This window comes from Pseudomyrmex gracilis, unplaced genomic scaffold (genome assembly GCF_002006095.1).
Source record: "Pseudomyrmex gracilis isolate BER0280 unplaced genomic scaffold, ASM200609v1 scaffold_18, whole genome shotgun sequence".
Lineage (NCBI taxonomy): Eukaryota > Metazoa > Arthropoda > Insecta > Hymenoptera > Formicidae > Pseudomyrmex > Pseudomyrmex gracilis.
The window spans coordinates 460581-477636 of NW_018020602.1; the positions used below are offsets into that span (position 1 = coordinate 460581).

Consider the following 17056-nt stretch of genomic DNA (forward strand, 5'->3'; position numbering starts at 1 on the left):
AGTCCGGGAACTTTCCGGACAAACTGTGTAATTTTAGCGATTTGGACGTGTAATGTGTATACTTTGATGACTTTCACGCACTCTCTCTCTGTGCCGTAAAAAATCTTTCAGTATATACAGTACGTTATATAGTACAAGATCGTAGTAGCGCAAAGAGTTTCCACCTCTGAATACTTTACTTCTATCTTCATGGGGAAACTCTCTCACAGTAATCAATCACGCACATATAATATATTTAGGATGTAGCTGAGAATAACTGTGTGTAAATAATTTTGTGTGATTAATGTAGGATTAATTGTTTTTTTTTTTTTTTAATACACAGCTGCGTAAACATTCTTCTGTGCGCAACAATATCCGGTAACATTTTAGAAAATGTGTGTGCGACGTAAACTAAATCGAATATAATAGCGTAGCTGATGTGTGTAGCTGATGCATACGTAAGATAAAAATTGAGCGTAGTGTCGCTTGTATCAAAAATCAGTCTCGTTGCATGTCTTCTCTCGCGCGATATACATGTCGCGTCATGTTATTTAAATCTAATCTGGCAAGTAACAAACAACGCAAGCAACGTAGAAACAAATCACCGCTCGCGTGGTGAAACTTGTAAAATAAATTTATCGGCAAGCGTCTAGCTCCAGGTACCTATTGTCCCGAGAAAACGAGACTGGACGGCACGCCGCAGTTCTCATTCGGACTGAGAACGCCGCTCGACAAACCGAGCGATACCCCAGGTAAAATAAACAACATTAAGTAAGATCTTATTTCCCTTCTCATTCCCATACGTGTCAAGTTTTTAATATTCGTTATGTCGCTGCAGCGCCCGGAACGTACAGCCCGGAGAAGGTGAATCTGGAAAAGGGTCCGCAGTACAGTTTGACTGGAAAAGGTCGAATCGAAAAAGACAATGGAACGCCAGGTATTCGTAAGATCTGTGTAAGAATTACTGTCATCAGACGGAAGCCGCAATGTAATTACGAAATAATTATCTTTTCCGACAGCGCCGGGCACGTATTGTCCGGAGAAAGTCAAATTGGATCCATCGCCGCAATTTAGTTTTGGACTGAGACCTGCTATTGAGAAACCAAGTGACACACCAGGTATATTTTGAGGTTTACTTATGTCTGAAGAAAAGAAATGCTATCACTGTGTTTTTATGTCTTTTTTTTTTTTTTCTTATTTTGTCTTTTTAGCGCCCGGCACGTACAGTCCCGAAAAAGTGAACTTGAACAAGGGACCTCAGTACAGCTTGAGCGGCAAAGGACCGGCTGAAAAACCCGCGGATACGCCAGGTGGATTATACGCGTGTGGAAGTGTTTACTACACAGTTTATACTCGACTCTATAGAAAGAACGTCTGTTTTCAGCACCTGGAACATACTCTCCCGAAAAAGTGAGACTGGACAACACTCCGCAATACAGTTTCGGAATCAGGCCGTCTTTGGAGAAGCCCAGCGATACGCCAGGTAATTAACATATATTCTTACGTAGTGCTCATCGTCTTAATAGTGCTTTAATAGTTTACTATCTTCTAATAAAGTTTTATTATATCTGTCTGCGTAGCACCCGGGACATACAGTCCCGAGAAGGTGAATTTGGACAAGGGACCGCAGTACAGTTTGAGCGGCAAGGGACCGGCTGAGAAACCTGCGGATGTACCAGGTGCGTTACAGTTACACACGTAAAAATCTTTGATGAACAGATGTAGTTGCACACTCTACAGCAAGAATGTCTCTTCAGCACCTGGAACATACTCTCCCGAAAAAGTGAGACTGGACAACACTCCGCAGTACAGTTTTGGAATTAAGCATGCTTCGGGCAAGCCTAGTGACACGCCAGGTAATCGACGCATGTCGATTTTCAACGGCAATTTGTTGTGATTAATGCGTGTATGTTTTTACGTAGCACCAGGAACGTACAGTCCGGAAAAAGTAAACTTGAACAAAGGGCCGCAGTACAGTTTGGCCGGCAAAAGCCCGGCTGAAAAACCCGCGGACACGCCAGGTGTGTGAAACCTCGCGCTCTTCTTGAATTGTTCTGCCAACAAATTCTAATGCGTCGCGATTTTCTCTCTCAGCACCTGGAACGTATTCTCCCGAAAAAGTTAGACTGGATGCTTCATTGCAATATAGTTTCGGGATCAGGCACGCTCCGGACAAACTCAGCGATACACCAGGTAATTTAGCAGAACCAGTTTCTTGTTACGTGCAATAATTTGTTTCTTTTTTTCTACTTGACAGCACCTGGAACTTACAGTCCGGAGAAAGTGAATTTGGACAGAGGACCGCAGTACAGTTTGGCCGGCAGAGGATCCACGCCAAAGCCTGACGACATTCCTGGTATACAAATTTTCAAAATTTACCTTCTCAAAACATAAATTTAGATTTCTTTTGCATTTGTTTCTTTTTCTTTTGTTGCACGTGTTTGTCACAGCACCTGGCACGTACAGTCCCGAAAAGGTGAATTTAGACAAAGGACCGCAGTACAGCTTGATTGGAAAAGGAACGCTGGAAAAATTAAGCGACAATCCGGGTGAATATCACGTTGTACTTGACTAGATCTCTTTCGAGATAGTCACGCGCGCGTATTTTCTCTTCAATATACTATTTTTTTTTTTTTTTTTATTAACGCTCAACGAGAGAATTTTATGAAAAGTAATGGACGACCTTAAATTAATTTCGCTGTAGGCCCCGCTGATTACAAACCAGAGAAAGCTCTAAATCTGGAACATAAACCCTATTACAGTTTTGGTGATAGGAAACCTTTGGATAAGCCTAAAGATATACCAGGTAACGGTGTGGACTAACTCCGGCACTAACACCGTGTCTTTATTTATCTCTTTTTTTCTTAGCAGCGGATTAATGTGACGGAAGTATACAGGGAGTAGACAATAATTGAATAATACAAAAAAACGTTATTTTCTTATTGCTTTTGATAGGCCCTGCCGATTACTCTCCGGAAAAAGCTCTAAGTCTGGAACATAAACCCTATTTCAGTTTTGGTAACAGAAAACCCCTCTATAAGCCTCAAGATACACCAGGTAACGGTGTAAAGCTCTCTAACGAGATACCAAATTTAACTACTTTCTGTGAATGATCTCACAAAAATAATCAATAGCAAACAAAAAATTTAATCTCTCATTGCTCCATTGGTAGGCCCTGGTAGTTACAATCCGGAGAAAGCTCGGAATTTGGAGCACAAACACTATTTCAGTTTCGGTGAAAGAAAGCCTTTGCATAAGCTTAGCGACACACCAGGTAATTTGGTGTAAAAACAAACAACACATTGTGGTGGGGATTACTGATGTTTTGACGATAGTTTCTAAGCTTAATGTGTACGATAATCTAGTAAAGTAGACAAGCCGTAGGCGCTATTAAACGCCTCGCTCTATTAAAAGTCACGAATAATTTACATAATATTAATAAAACTAATGATATGACCTGTGTGTGTAATATAGTATGTGAAGAAAAATAAAACACGAAATCGAAATGTATGTACAAGCGGAGATTCAAATTTTTATAATATCAATCACTGTGCTTTAACATTTTAATTTGAATTTTATGTGAAATTGTGTCGCAGTGTGTGTGTATGTGTGTGTAAGTTGTGTATCACGTCTTCTCTAAATAAATGTTATACAGTTTAGTCACTAAATTTTAGTGTCCAGCCTTTTTTTGCACGGGATAAGTGTGTGGTGTAATCACGACCGCGACATTTCTCGCGAATGCAAAAGCAATTTAGCCGTCTGTCCTTGCAGCTCCCGGCGCGTACAGTCCCGAAAAAGTGAATCTGTTCAAGTCGCCGCAGTACAGTTTTGGTGTTAAAACCGAGATCCGGGAAAAGAACGCCATACCAGGTGCAGTTTCGCCGTTCATTTTGAAAAGAGAAACTTACATTTTACTCTTGTTCTACTATATAATTTCGTTGAAATATCTCTCCGTGTTCTTTACTTGGCAATATTTTAGGACCCGGCGAATACAGTCCGGAAAAAGCGATGTTTTTGTTGGGGAAAGCGTTGCAATTCACTTTCGGTCTCAGATCGCCCACGAGCAGACCGAACGACGTTCCAGGTGAGAAACAATATTCGTTTTAGTTCCTCATCTTGACATCGCATGTTATTAGGCATGTTAGCGATATTATTTAGTAGCGATAGCATCTGCACGCATTAAGTGCATGAAACATCAGAAAAGAACGCACAAGAGGAAATTAGTTTTCTCTAAGTAGTAGTAGTTGTATAATCTGATCACCTCTCATCGATCTTTTCTTGCGTACGCAATATTTACTCGCGTCCACATCTTTATTTTACAATATTTAACGATAAATATTATCATCGGAGATGTGCAATTCTGTGGGAAGACGTGTCCGGCGAAATTGTTATTGCGAAAACAATACGACGTAAATGGTGAAAATGTTAATAAAACCGAACGAGAGATATATGATTACGCGCGAGCACGAATTTCTGAGGAAACAGATCGATCGGATTTTCAGCGCCCAATGTCTACAACATTCCCTCCGCCCTTGGCGGGACCAAGGAAGGCAACAAGAAAGCGGCGCCCGCGTACTCGATATCCGGCAGACAGAAGGTTTTCACGGACGATCGCGTTCTCGTGCCCGGACCGGGCGCGTACGAGGCCATCAAACCGGACGCGGTCAGAGCGAAGAGCCCGGCTTACAGTATAAGCGCGCGTTACTCGCTGCCCGACGATCACTCGCAGATCCCGGGGCCCGGAGCACACTGCCCGGAAAAGGTATCGCGTGTACGAGGCAACGTGTAATTGTTGTTAAACAGTGAGATATATGAAACAAATTTAACAGTAATACATAATTATGAGACACAATTCACAACATGATAATGAATTAGCGTGATTCGTTTTTTTTTGTGTTCCCAGGTGCTTCTGGACGTTCCTCCCGCGCACACATTTGGCATCCGACACTCGCCGTACATTTGCAACTTGAAGGACGCGGTTTATTAATCTCTCAATTATAACGACAAAAGTTATTACAGTTTATTACAATACGCTTGCTTTCGTCGGACACCGATTCTTATAAACAGAGCAATTTTGTTCCCGATTCAGTTTAATTTTTTTTTTTTTTTTTTGCTTTACTTTATTAACTTACAATTAGTACTAAACAAAATATTGGTCGAACGAAATGAACAAAAATTAAAAAAAAAAAAAACGCATTAACTTCGAGACAACGTATCCTGCCTGTATGACGATTATATTACGTATGTTAAAAAAAAATGTATCTAATGCAATACTTGTAACTGCAAGCTTCTACTTTATATGGACAATTTAGCATTTGTATTTATTGTATTTTGATTAATATAAAAAAAAAAAAATTGTTATGGTTGTGCAATTAATTAATAATTTACCGCGCGTACGTCTATATTTTCACATCTACTAGGACACCGATGTTGGAGGTAGGAGAAAACGCCATTAAGACTGTAGGATTATTTTTTGAGCTCTTACAAATAAAAAAATGAGTAAATATTTATTGTTGCATATTTACATTTGAATAAAAGTACGTATAAAAATATACACACACTTTCCCATAATATTTTCATTAGTTAGTGAAATACAAAAAAAAATGTGGTTTTACAAAGTTACACATTTTATATAACAATTTTTTATTATTAGCTTTATATAAGCTTTATATAAGTGTCCAACCAAGCAGAGAATTATCAATTCGAGCCAAACGCTGTGAATGTATGTGCAAATTTATAAATTTTTTTTCCCTAAACGTATAAATTAATAATTCTCGAATTGAATTCAATTTAATAAATTATCTATATATAAAATGCTTAATCTCTTTTATACATGTATAAAATACCCAAATTATCTCCTCATACAAATGTAAAAACTCCACTTTGCAAAATACATTTCGTTTAGTCAGAAAAATCGAAGAATTTAATAAAAAAAAGTCTTCGATATTCTTCAATATGATATAAATTTTAATATCTTTTTTTGTTGTATAAAAATACTATACGCGTATTTGTAGCGTTAAACTGCGAGTACAAATGGAAACAAGAGTTTCAGAGTAACGTGGAAGAAGCTACGTTCCGTAGCTCTTCCCTATTTCAAATGGATATGGAATCGATATCGGTTTTAATTTTTGATCTCTATTATTCACTTACGTTCACACGTCGAGTTGTTTTCTATCGCGCCGATAGTTTTTTCGTGAACGCACTCTCCCGAGATCCACGTGGACAGCACTTCCAGCTTCTCGTCTAGCAGTATAAAATCGGCATCGGCCCCGAAGTTGAGAGTACCCTTGTGGGAATCGATATCGAGCACTCTCGCGGGATGCAGAGTAGCCGCTTCGAGAGCCTCGACTATCGAGCAACCTGCGTAAGAGTCAGACATATCGCTACTTGAACGAACGCGTTGGTATGTACATTAAAGCGCAAACATAATGTAACAAAAACGCGAACAAAAGAATTTGCTTTTTTTTAACACGAAACTTACCTGTAGCTTCTTTGAAGTATCTCACGCACTTCGGCATCTCCGCCATACTGCCGCACAGAGTATCCGTTCCGGCAATATAGGCGGATCCCTTGCGTATTTCTATTTCGAACTGTCCCAGCTTGTGGATTCCCTCCTCTAAACCCAACGCCGAAATCGCGTCGGTCACAAGAACGAGACCTTCGGGATGCGTTTTATGTGCAATTCGCAATGCCGCAGGATGCGTGTGGATCCCGTCGGAGATTATGCCGAAATGAACGATTCTACCAAGTGGGATCTGGTCGGATGTTAAGAGACCGACCAATCCCGGATCTCTGTGGTGAAACTACAATCGAAAGGAACCACGTACAAGAGACAAATCAGACACGAGTCGCACGAAAAAGCGAATACACTTTCCAACTCACAGGCAGCATCGCGTTGAAGAGATGAGTGATAAATGATGCCCCGTGTTTAACGGCTTGTTCCCCTTCTCTTAGATTCGCTACGGAATGGCCTAGAAAAAAATGCGACGTGAGTCGAGCACAGGAATTTCATTAAAAAAATACAAATTTTGTTGAAATGTGTGTTCACAGTTTATAAATCCAATTTACCAAGAGATACTTTGATGTTTCTCCTGCACAGTTCTTCAATAACAGAAGCAGCGTTTGAAATTTCTGGCGCCAATGTGAACATGCACACGTTATCCAGATCGCCATATGTATCAATAACTGATTTAAAACCCTGAAAGCAGAGTCAATAAAGTTAGTCAAAAAATATTAGTAAATTAAATAACAGATTGAATTATTATTTAAGTGTAAAATATGATCAGAAATTATACATGTATATATTACCTGGTCAAATTTTCGAATAAAGCATTCCGGATGGGCACCCTTTTTGCTTGGACTGATGAATGGACCTTCTACGTGAACACCAAGTATAGCAGCGCCATGACTACCTCCGTTTCTCTTCTTTATTCTTGGTAATATCTGATGGTATATTTCTCTAGGAGATGTAACCAGAGTTGGACAAAAGGATGTAACTCCGTACTCTAACAATCCTTTTGCCACCTTGTCGATACCCTCTTCCACTTTGTCAACATTGTAGGAAAAATCTATCCCAAAGCCTCCTGAGAATTACATACAAATACATTACATTACTTGTTTGTGATTACAGAACTATTTTAAATTGAAAATTTTAATAAATGAATTTCTTATCTTCATGAAAGATAGAAATCTAATATCGTTTGAGGATTCAGAATTGACACGCATTTAAGGATCATCATTTTAATCAAGTACCGTTGATCTGCACGTCAATGTATCCCGGTGAGATCAGATTGCCGCCGCAGTCGATCCTAACATCTGGCGTGATTTTCTCGTCATAGAAAATCTTCTCCGGGTTGACGATCTTGCCGTCGCGCACCCAGAGATCCTCCGTCTCAATTCTGCCGTCGCGCAGAATTCTGCAGTTGCAGAATCGCTTGAGAACTCCTCCCTGTGACATATTGGGTCGCGTGACTGATAAGTCTCAGTGAAGAGTCAGCGCGAATTCTACAAACAATAAGAGTCTTATCTGTGATAGACATTTATCAATCACAAAATTATCACAATTATGTGCCAACACGTCGATCGGTGGTGACGGGTCAACATTCGGCCTGTCAAAATGGCGATCGGTTAGGAGCGAAGTCACGAGGAACCAATTCATTTTGAACAAGATCGGATTAAACGCGACGATCGAACATTCAGCCCCGATCATCCCGTTCCGACTTCTCTAGACGAGATTCCCGCCATCGCTCGTCTCGTCTGTAACTTTGGCGACGGACCAAGATGCGAGGCTGGTTCGAGAAATGGAGCGCGACCCAATTTGACGTTTAAAAATCAAACCACGTGACTAGAAACTTCAGAACCTCATTTCGGTTTGCGTGTTTCCACTTCCATTTCTTGATTCGATTCTTTCTTCTCATTTTTATTGCTTTTCATTTGTTATTTGTCAATATTCATGTTCAAAATTAGCGGTACGTCGTCGTACATTTTGATCGAAACGGCGCGAACGGTGCTGATGCAACGAGCGAAGTTGCGCGCGAGTCGACCGTCGTCAAGTTGGCAGTCGTGCGAAGTATCGATACCATCGATACGCGTACACACGACGATATTATTGACGTAGACCAGATCGGACGAATTGACATTTGCTAACTACACACACACGAGATAGAGAGAAAAGTTGGAGGTGTCTCCCGAGAGATAACAACGCGTTTTTGTCGAACGCAGTTTTCTCGGACGCGAGAATCGTTCGCGGTTTGCGAGCGGAAAAAAAAACGCACCTCCTCTACTCGAAATCCCGGACGGATAAATGGTGACGGTATCGGAATCAGATTAAACGGGACGTTTTGATAACCTCAAACGTCAAACTCTCTAGCGCCGTGACTCACTCCGCGACTCTCTTTCTATCTCCCTTTTGATTTCTTTCGGTGTTGCTACCATATTAATTTTAACGCCAACGTGTAACGAAAGAAAAAAAACTACTTCGAGAAAGGTTTTATTTTTGTTCGGCGAATTTTGTTCGGTACGTTTGTTTGCGCGAGATAACGAAACCTTTCGATCTGTTTTTTTCAGGCCATGGACGCGTTCGGCGACAATTTCGTCAATCCCGAGGTGGATCCCGCGGCGGAATTTCTTGCGAGGGAGCAGGACGAACTCGCTGGTCTTGAGGACGAGATTACGCCGATGGCTGTAACTCTGGCCGCGCAAGCGGCAGCGGGTCAAACCGAAGGTAAACAAGTTGGTCTTATTGGTTAATTGTGGTGGTAAACATTATTCAGAGAGAACTCGGTTTAACAACACGTTTAAATGTCAAGCATGAATATTATAAACAAGCAAGTGATATGTACATACAGAGGATTTATCTGGAAAATTTGGAAATCTGAAAGTTGGCCCGGGCGGTGACGCCGAAGGCAGCTTTGAAATTGTAGATGCCATTGGACAATCCGCGGAAGCACAAGCGCCACCAGCGGCAATGGGTGTGTACATATAAATTTCACATTCTCTCTTTTAATTATACCATTTGAATTGTTTGTTAACTGTTTGATTCTTTTGTACGAAACAATGACAGAAACGGCACCTGTAGCTCCACCACCAGTCAAAGAAGAACCCGAAAAAATCAGAAAATGGAGGGAAGAACAGAAGGCACGTTTGGAGGAGAAAGGTATGGAAATTGACGGAATCGTTAAAACTCAATGTCATCCTATAGGTATTGTACATGATGCAATATTATTATGTTCAACGTTATGTACAAATTGTTTTAGACGCAGAGGAGGAAAAGAAGAAGGAAGAGTGGAGAGAAGTGGCAAAGAAAGAATTAGAAGAATGGTACAAGCATCACGCGGAAGCCATTAATAAGACAAAAACCACCAACAGGTAAACTTCCACTGGCTCTTTTAACTTCTTTGTATATTATTTATTTCATAAAAAATTGGCAAACTTCGTGATAAGAATTGTGGTTGTTGGTCGAACGTACTGTTTGTGATTGTGTTCAGCTAGAGTCGATAAATATCGCAAATACTTCTCCAACCGTACAATAACATAAATTTATCTTCAAAAACAAAAACAAACTATCTATCTATAATCTATGGACTTTCAAAGTTTTCTAATGTGTATGTAATTGTATTATTTTTATTTCGCATCTCTTAGGGAATCAGCCAAGTAAGTTAAAAAAACATTCTTATCTTCGCATGAAAACAAAATCGTGCATTACGCGTCGTTCATTGCATCACGTTGTAACACGACTGGCTGCTTTTCACACAGCTTTCAAGACTTTGTTTTATTGCCTGGAATGAAATAGGAACAAAAGCGCACAATTTTTTCTCACGTTCTTTTTATTCCGAGTAACGCGATATTTTCTGTTGTTTGCAAAATCGCACCATCGCTTAAATAAAGTTTATTCTTTTGGCACACATCCTTTATGAAGTACGTGAAATACATGCACACTTAGTTATTTTGTCAATTCACGCACAGAAAGAAGAGCCAAACACAGCTACCTTATCGAAGCACTTGCATTGAAATTTTATTATCTACACGTTACATCATTTTTGCATCTCCGATAAGATAAATGTTTTTTTCGGCAAACTTGTATTTCTTTTTTTTTTTCGCGAGAGATGATCCGTGACGTTTGTAGACACAAGAAAAAAAAGTTATAAATTTCGAATTCCTCACACTTCGCGTTACTAACTGACGCATGATGCGTGATTTGGCGTTGCTGTGTTGAAATGTGAAAAATGTTTGTTTTTTTGACGAATAGAAACGCGGAGAAGCAGTTTGTCGCGGAGGCGGACGAGGTCGAGCCGGGCACCGAGTGGGAACGCATCGCCAAGCTCTGCGAATTCAATCCAAAGTCGTCCCGCACTTCCAAGGATGTTTCCCGGATGCGTTCGATTATTCTGCAGTTAAAGCAATCTCCGCCTATTCCCATTAACGCTTGATTAAATTGAAGGAACTAATAATCCCGCAATTAGACACACACTGAGAATATGAATTATCGTAAACGAGAGAAAGAATTATCATTGTAAACAAGAAAGAAACATAAGTAATAATAAAACACACGCAACACACGCCGTAAACGTGGGAATATAAGCAGACGGAAGACTCATAAATGTTCTGTTGAAAATAAAAGTATGTAATATTATTGTGAATAAAAAATAAATTTATTGAAAAACATTTGTGAAGTTATGATAAACACACGTACACGTACACGTAAACGACCGACGAGAGACTTGTATTCGCGCGTGAGTGTTGTAGGACACAATGGGTGAAAGTAATGAAATTCATGAAACTCGGTGAGTTTTTATTTTTCAGTAATTTATTGTAACTGTAAACAGCAGTGAGCAATAAAAAGAACTATACGTTCTAACGGGGCTTTTAAAAGTTTTATTTTGAATTATTCTTACTGTGTTCACAGAGATCTCTTTGTAAAAAACGTTTCTCTCAAAATATATAAATTCTTCTCAATATCTTAGCTAAAATACATTTATATATTGCTCGCTTTTTACGTATCAATTACGCGATATATGTGTTAAAAAAAAAAAAAAAAAAAAAAAAAAAAAAAAACCAGTATGTACAAAGTATGTAATATCAATACAGCTTGAGAAGGATCTCTAAGATCAGTTGCGTTAATTAGAGCTACGCGTCTGTGAATTAGCTTGAATTTTGGTTTTTTTTTTTCTTACGATTGTAGTCTAAGAAGGAAATTAGCATAGCAATGTCTAAGATTTGGCAACTCCGGATTGTCTCTGATGTGTATAGAAATCCTCTTACTCTTTAATTATTGAATAGTTTTCTCCTGAACAATTTCATATCGTTGAATCTGAGGATCAGAATAGAATAGCTTCGTTATTTATGTAACAAGTTTGAAGTCTTACAAGAGAACGTACACACAAATGCGACATACCTGTTTGGATCACGTTTCATAATCAACTGCATGTTGTGTCGCCAACGGTAAACATGCGGATAAACATCGGGACAAATCACAGACGAGAGCGCATTGTAAACGGCATAATCTTCCTTCGTCGGAGAAGCCCTGAGATAATAAAAATGTCACACGTGTTACACCGTAAACTGTGAAGTGAATATTTTTCGCACGGAAAACAAACTACTGTTTTACCCTTGGATAAAAGTTGCAGGAAAACTATCTTCTTCCTCAGCATTCTCCATGTCGCTCTCCGAGTCGCTGTGAACGAGCTTCGGCGACGAGGACGGTGTGTAATATTCCAAGTCATCTATGTCTATGAATTGATTGACAATTATACGGTTATACTTAAGTAAGTTCTAGATCAAAATTTATACAGTGAAGAGTATAAAAAGCGACAGATACACGTGTACCTTCTTCTGTATCTTCCGCTCTATCGGTTTCGGTCTGCAACGAACAAGAGTTCAATTTTTTACACAATTCATCGATCGCGTTTTCCATCTTTTCCGTCGATTGTTCGCAATTTGCTGGCGCGTCGTTGTGTGTAGAACAGAGTTTCTACATCAACAGAAACGTTCGGGTGTTAACGCGCATTTGAACGAATTTTAAACACACGCTACATTTTGTACCTTTTGAATCGAAGCAGGATAAAACATGTTGTATTCTTTGAATTTTTCCTGGAAATAGGTTTCGAGCTTGGTCAATCCTTCGTCACTTCGCAAATCAACAAAATCTTCCAAGAATGGCCAGTATTCCTTCCAAGATACGTGACATTCCTCAGCAAGATTTCTAAAACACAGTGAATTATTGAAGTAACACTCTACTATTATGTCAAAATTGCAATACCTGGGTATAATTTAGTGTCATTACAAATTATCTAATGACGTTTTGCTATATGTGCGTGCGCAACGTACCTTCCGATACGCTCCAAACCTTTTTCCGTATCTTTTAGCCTCAAAGCTAACATGGGACTGTTCTCAATACTGCACGCGTCACCCTGTCCTTTTTTAGGGATAATAATACGCGGTGGTGTTTTCCACTTTTTTCGAAATTCTACTGCTTCCGACTTGGTCATCGGACCGGCAAAAGCTCTCACTTCAACACGTGGACTGATAGGGTCCTTGTTCAGTCTCTAAAATATGTAAAGCATTAGTGAGAAGATATTACCGCTACAGTTAATTAAAACGTGTAAAATACTCTTTTCTTTGTCTTTGATAAAAAATTATGTTTTTGTTGAATCTCACGAATGTAAACTTACAAGTGGACTAGTCGGAGAGAAAGGTTCACCAATAATTGGCGGATACGTATTGCCTTCTGCTCTCAATACAGGTACATAGAACTGATCCTCCAGCAACATATATATTTCACGTTTTAACTCCTCGTCTTCTTGGCACTTTCTGCTACATATTATCTGAAACAATAACGCAGAAATAATTTTACCAATTGTACAAATTGAAATTTGAATATTTGTTAAAAAAAATTTACACATTGTTGACTCAATATTTACATCTATAGGTAACTGTTCGTATTTGTTTCGCAAGTCTTTCTGACATTGAGAATATGAGACCAAAACTCGAACCACATCTTTAAAGCCAAACTTCACAGCAAAATGCAACGGCGTTTCATTGAGTCCCTTATCAGGTGTGTTCAAATATAAATCCAACATTATCTGCACAGGATCTAAGTAAGTTACACATTCCACATTTCCGGAATGCCACTGCATAAATTTGACATCTCCGACAGTGTTCAATATGAACTCGCACATCTGTGCCTTGCCAGCTTTTGCAGCTACATGCAATGGATTATACCGATATCCCGTCTATAAAAAAAAAAAAAAAATCCAACAGTGATGTATATTTTATATCACAAACCACACATAAAATCCACCACATACATAGACAGTAACTACAAGCATACTTCACCTGTAAAATTGCAGGTGTATCTCCGCTGCTAATTAGATATCGTGGATTTTCCCACACAGCTCTCTTCACACTCTCCAAATCTCCGTTCTCAATTAACTTTCTAAAACTCACAAGTTCCTGAGATTTTAGTGTCTTAAAATTACTAGATTGTTCTTGCATCGCAACGACGGGAAACGCTATAAAACTATTGCTGAGAGACAATTGTTCCCCAGTTCTTGCATAAGCTTCAGCATCGGAACGATTCTTGAAAGTCTTCACTCTAGCTTTCTTATGCTCCTTTATCACTTCCAAAGCTTGGGACATATCTTCATAGACATGAATGTTTTCTGCTGAGTACAAGAGAGAAATAGTAATGATTGTAAGATTTGATGATCAAAATTTTTAAGTAACACAATACAAAGAAAAGTTACAGAGTAATATTCTAGGACTTCAAATAAAATTATCACACAACCTATTTCGCCCACAGGCGAGTCCTTGTCCTGCGGTACGTATACTGCGTGAAACATTGTTTCGTTCGTTAAATTAGGACGCGGTTTGCACACCGTCCGCGTTGTCTCCGTGTTTTCGTTCTCGTTCTCGTTCATCGCCACGGTCTTGTCGTCGGACAGCCTTTTCAACAAAGTCATGACGAACCTGTGAGACGCCAGTCCCTGATACCACAATACCGTTTCGCTACTCGATCGAAATGTCACGCGTTTACCAAGAGACGACATTGTCCACCGAACGAACTGTCAGACGGTACTCATTTGTTTTCCCTCTCATATCGCAGCAATTTTTGACGACTTTCGCGCGCGATATTCTCTACGGGAGAATCGTGTTCCCGAACGCGAGATAATCGAAGAGAATCTATTCAGAAGTTATTTTCGCTCGTGCAACGTTGTTTTTTTTTTTTTTTGCGTAATTAGCCGCAGAGGGAACGCGAAGATAACACATTGCTTTTGACGACAAAAACGTCAGAGTGATAAAACGCAGCGATAAAACACGGTGCGTGAGCCAAACGTACACGTAATCAAATACGTAAACATACCGCAGCGATATCAAAAACTTCGCGGAATTCAACGTCCGTGCACTTTTGTTCAACGAGAGAATATTCTCGGATCTGCTTCGCGCATCAATGGTGGAATTGCGGAACGCGCACGATTATTCGTGAGCGCCATTTTGGCACAAGTCGAGCAAAATCTTCTCATTGGTTGCTTGAGATATCGTTCTTGTGTCGTTATTTCGTCAAATATCATCCGTCGTGACGTTGATTGTCGCGTGTCGCGCGCGACAAAACTTCAATCGTTATCGCGAAGACGTCGCGTGTGAAATCGCGCGTCAAGTCGAAACGAATCGGTCGGTTTCACGTTGTCGTGTTTACCGTTTGAACGCGCACACGTGCGAGTGTGCGTAACTCGTCATCCAATTGGCCGATCAGCGTGCACATGTCGTCTCGCCGGCCAATCAGCGCTACCGTCTCATTATCTCGCTCACGCTATATATATATGCGAGCTAACAGGTGAGACTCTTTTCCCGCATTCATTGCTTGGCGAGACGCTAGGTCGGTCGTTCCGGAACAAAGAATCACGGTAAGACGAGGTAAATGGGATATAAAATACAGAAATACACTTGTTCAAAATACACAAAACCGCGTTTCTCAACTTTGTCTGTTTGTACTTATCGGTTTTGTGTTATATTTCATTTGGATTCTCATCCTGACGAATCTTCGTCACAAAGAGATGTCGGCCGAAAGACTTGGCGATTAATTTGGGGGTACCGTAAGTCGGAAGTTTTGTTTCTCGTCTCGCACACGTACTTTTCTTTGTTCGATGTATGATGTTTCGAGGCAAAATCCAAAAGATTCAATGAGAAACGCTAATGTGAATCTTGATGAGGAGAAATCTACATCTAGGAGTTTCTTTGGTATACTGCGCGATGAGAGATATGTGATGTGTGAAAGAGTTTGTATAATTCACAATAGAGATCAAGTACGTGGACACACGAGCGAGGAGGATAATATCTTTGTTGTTGATTCTCGTCTTTAGAAATAAATTTGTGTAAGAATTAATTTTTTTTTTGTGTAAAAATAAATTTGTGTAAGAATTAATGTGAGAAAAAATTAATAAGCGAGAATCAGAGCCCCACAGAGAGAAAGAGGATGCAAAAGGAGATTGTTTTCTTATTTAAACTTTTATCAAAAATTTTTTACTTTTCGCTGTTTCTGGTATTGCAGCAGGCGCTAGAATCGTTTGAGCAAAACGAGTTGCGCTTGGCAAACCAAGTTGCTTCGTAGCTGTGTTTCTAATGTGACCAAACGTCGTAATTGGCTCTTAGAACCAACTAATCATCGTCGAGTGTTGACAAGACGGCAGAGTTTTTACGTTCTGAAATTCTATATCTTGGTTGGTAAAATGTTATATTTCACGTAACGTGTACGTGTATAAGTTTTTGGTTAGCAAAATATAGAATTTTGGAACGTAACCCAGTTCTGTTGAACGCGACCATTGTTCTTTATCAGTCGACGTCGACGATAACGGATGAAAGCCGAGATGCAGTTCCTGTAATATCCCTACGCCAAGAGTCGTTCGTTTTATCTCTGTTACAAAAACGCAAGAAGATCCCGGCGTACGCAAAATTAAATCGAACGCGGTATTGATTTGTGTATAAATCGTGTAATCGGTTTTGTCAAAGACAGAATTTCGCAAGTAAATAAACAACATCCCGGACGATTGTTTTTCATTAATTTCGATATCAGATCGGGGATATCGTTTCTGTGGAGTTTTTGTTTGGCGCTGAATGTGCGGTTTGCATGTTTGAACTTGTTCTCCACCTCTTTCGCGCAGTTTCTTTTGTCGCGAATGTTGGTAACATAATACGAAATTTCGATGAGAAATAATATATAAATTTTAACGTGTAAAGTAATACACATAGAAAATTCAAATTGAATAAAAATTCTGATATTCATATATGATGTTATTTTGCGTCACGTATGTTGAACTCTTCAGTGAGATTAAAAAATATCAATTCAAAACACGATCCTAAGTAGGTTTACTGAACTCGAAACCGGATCTCCCTTCCCCATTCCTCCGCAGTCGAATTGGGAAAACGATCGCAATGAATAATTTATAAAATGCAAAGTAAACATTTTAGATTAAGTATTCTAATTTTACTTCGTCTTACATAAATTTTAGAATTAATCATTCGATTCGCTTCAAATTGTGTATATTAATTTACGCGTTAAAAAAAAAAAAAAAAAAAAAAAAAA

At 39.4% G+C, this 17056-nt stretch overlaps 5 protein-coding genes across 20 annotated transcripts in view; 3 read left to right on the plus strand and 2 right to left on the minus strand.

Annotated features, from left to right (window-relative positions):
* LOC109851619 (mucin-1) overlaps window positions 1-5485 on the plus strand; it is a 16588-nt gene extending 11103 nt beyond the window's left edge. For 2 of the 8 annotated variants that reach the window (XM_020421855.1, XM_020421857.1), the window contains 18 exons: window positions 633-731; window positions 818-916; window positions 999-1097; window positions 1191-1289; window positions 1364-1462; window positions 1560-1658; window positions 1737-1835; window positions 1902-2000; window positions 2074-2172; window positions 2237-2335; window positions 2430-2528; window positions 2684-2785; window positions 2935-3036; window positions 3152-3253; window positions 3751-3849; window positions 3959-4063; window positions 4482-4741; window positions 4883-5485. In XM_020421855.1, coding sequence (XP_020277444.1) covers window positions 633-731; window positions 818-916; window positions 999-1097; window positions 1191-1289; window positions 1364-1462; window positions 1560-1658; window positions 1737-1835; window positions 1902-2000; window positions 2074-2172; window positions 2237-2335; window positions 2430-2528; window positions 2684-2785; window positions 2935-3036; window positions 3152-3253; window positions 3751-3849; window positions 3959-4063; window positions 4482-4741; window positions 4883-4966 — 1943 coding nt within the window. In that variant the 3' untranslated portion in view covers window positions 4967-5485. Of the gene's footprint in view, window positions 1-625; window positions 732-817; window positions 917-998; window positions 1098-1190; window positions 1290-1363; window positions 1463-1559; window positions 1659-1736; window positions 1836-1901; window positions 2001-2073; window positions 2173-2236; window positions 2336-2429; window positions 2529-2683; window positions 2786-2934; window positions 3037-3151; window positions 3254-3750; window positions 3850-3958; window positions 4064-4481; window positions 4782-4882 lie in introns of all 8 variants that reach the window. The other 6 variants (XM_020421862.1, XM_020421863.1, XM_020421856.1 and 3 more) reach the window with 5 other exon arrangements.
* Window positions 5486-5779: 294 nt separating this feature from the next.
* LOC109864222 (N-acetylglucosamine-6-phosphate deacetylase) lies at window positions 5780-8397 on the minus strand. Its single transcript, XM_020445225.1, has 7 exons — window positions 8340-8397; window positions 7732-7983; window positions 7288-7562; window positions 7048-7177; window positions 6862-6950; window positions 6461-6782; window positions 5780-6339 (listed from the first exon to the last, which is right to left on the minus strand). The coding sequence occupies exons 2-7, from the start codon at window positions 7934-7936 to the stop codon at window positions 6122-6124; spliced, it is 1239 nt and encodes a 412-aa protein (XP_020300814.1). The 5' UTR covers window positions 7937-7983; window positions 8340-8397; the 3' UTR covers window positions 5780-6121.
* LOC109864223 (clathrin light chain) lies at window positions 7945-11142 on the plus strand. 4 transcript variants are annotated; one of them, XM_020445230.1, is made up of 7 exons: window positions 7945-8348; window positions 9046-9202; window positions 9327-9449; window positions 9542-9634; window positions 9735-9846; window positions 10120-10131; window positions 10727-11142. In XM_020445230.1, the coding sequence occupies exons 2-7, from the start codon at window positions 9049-9051 to the stop codon at window positions 10905-10907; spliced, it is 675 nt and encodes a 224-aa protein (XP_020300819.1). In that variant the 5' UTR covers window positions 7945-8348; window positions 9046-9048; the 3' UTR covers window positions 10908-11142. The 4 variants fall into 4 exon arrangements, with proteins under 4 accessions (XP_020300819.1, XP_020300815.1, XP_020300816.1 ...); XM_020445226.1 differs by lacking the exon at window positions 7945-8348 and adding an exon at window positions 8588-8791; XM_020445227.1 differs by lacking the exon at window positions 7945-8348 and adding an exon at window positions 8590-8965.
* An 87-nt stretch (window positions 11143-11229) lies between these two features.
* Window positions 11230-15045, minus strand: LOC109864221 (ankyrin repeat and LEM domain-containing protein 2). 3 transcript variants are annotated; one of them, XM_020445224.1, is made up of 10 exons: window positions 14264-15045; window positions 13813-14141; window positions 13398-13709; window positions 13149-13301; window positions 12805-13022; window positions 12520-12679; window positions 12304-12337; window positions 12086-12206; window positions 11873-12001; window positions 11230-11788 (listed from the first exon to the last, which is right to left on the minus strand). In XM_020445224.1, the coding sequence occupies exons 1-10, from the start codon at window positions 14523-14525 to the stop codon at window positions 11743-11745; spliced, it is 1764 nt and encodes a 587-aa protein (XP_020300813.1). In that variant the 5' UTR covers window positions 14526-15045; the 3' UTR covers window positions 11230-11742. The 3 variants fall into 3 exon arrangements, with proteins under 3 accessions (XP_020300813.1, XP_020300810.1, XP_020300811.1); XM_020445221.1 differs by having other exon boundaries at window positions 12304-12448; window positions 14264-15042; XM_020445222.1 differs by having other exon boundaries at window positions 12304-12448; window positions 13813-14138; window positions 14264-15041.
* Window positions 15046-15318: 273 nt separating this feature from the next.
* Window positions 15319-17056, plus strand: part of LOC109864194 (protein aubergine-like) — an 8597-nt gene continuing 6859 nt past the window's right edge. The window contains exon 1 of one of the 4 annotated variants that reach the window (XM_020445179.1): window positions 15319-15390. The gene's annotated coding sequence lies outside the window, so the exon portion shown is untranslated. The remainder of the gene's footprint in view (window positions 15391-17056) is intronic. The other 3 variants (XM_020445180.1, XM_020445178.1, XM_020445181.1) reach the window with 3 other exon arrangements.

Bases quoted from the DNA above. Each gene is read 5' to 3' on its own strand.
- LOC109864221 (XM_020445221.1), bottom strand. From the start codon at position 14,525: ATGTCGTCTCTTGGTAAACGCGTGACATTTCGATCGAGTAGCGAAACG. The intron at 13,710-13,812 runs GTGAAGTATGCT...TTTTTTTTATAG, and splicing joins ATACACCTGCAATTTTACAG to ACGGGATATCGGTATAATCC. The intron at 11,789-11,872 runs GTATGTCGCATT...TCTGATCCTCAG, and splicing joins ATGAAACGTGATCCAAACAG to ATTCAACGATATGAAATTGT.
- LOC109864222 (XM_020445225.1), bottom strand. From the start codon at position 7,936: ATGTCACAGGGAGGAGTTCTCAAGCGATTCTGCAACTGCAGAATTCTG. The intron at 6,951-7,047 runs GTAAATTGGATT...ATTTTTTTCTAG, and splicing joins AAACATCAAAGTATCTCTTG to GCCATTCCGTAGCGAATCTA. The intron at 6,783-6,861 runs GTGAGTTGGAAA...TTTCGATTGTAG, and splicing joins TCTTCAACGCGATGCTGCCT to TTTCACCACAGAGATCCGGG.
- LOC109864223 (XM_020445226.1), top strand. The intron at 9,203-9,326 runs GTAAACAAGTTG...ATGTACATACAG, and splicing joins GGCAGCGGGTCAAACCGAAG to AGGATTTATCTGGAAAATTT. The intron at 9,450-9,541 runs GTGTGTACATAT...AAACAATGACAG, and splicing joins AGCGCCACCAGCGGCAATGG to AAACGGCACCTGTAGCTCCA.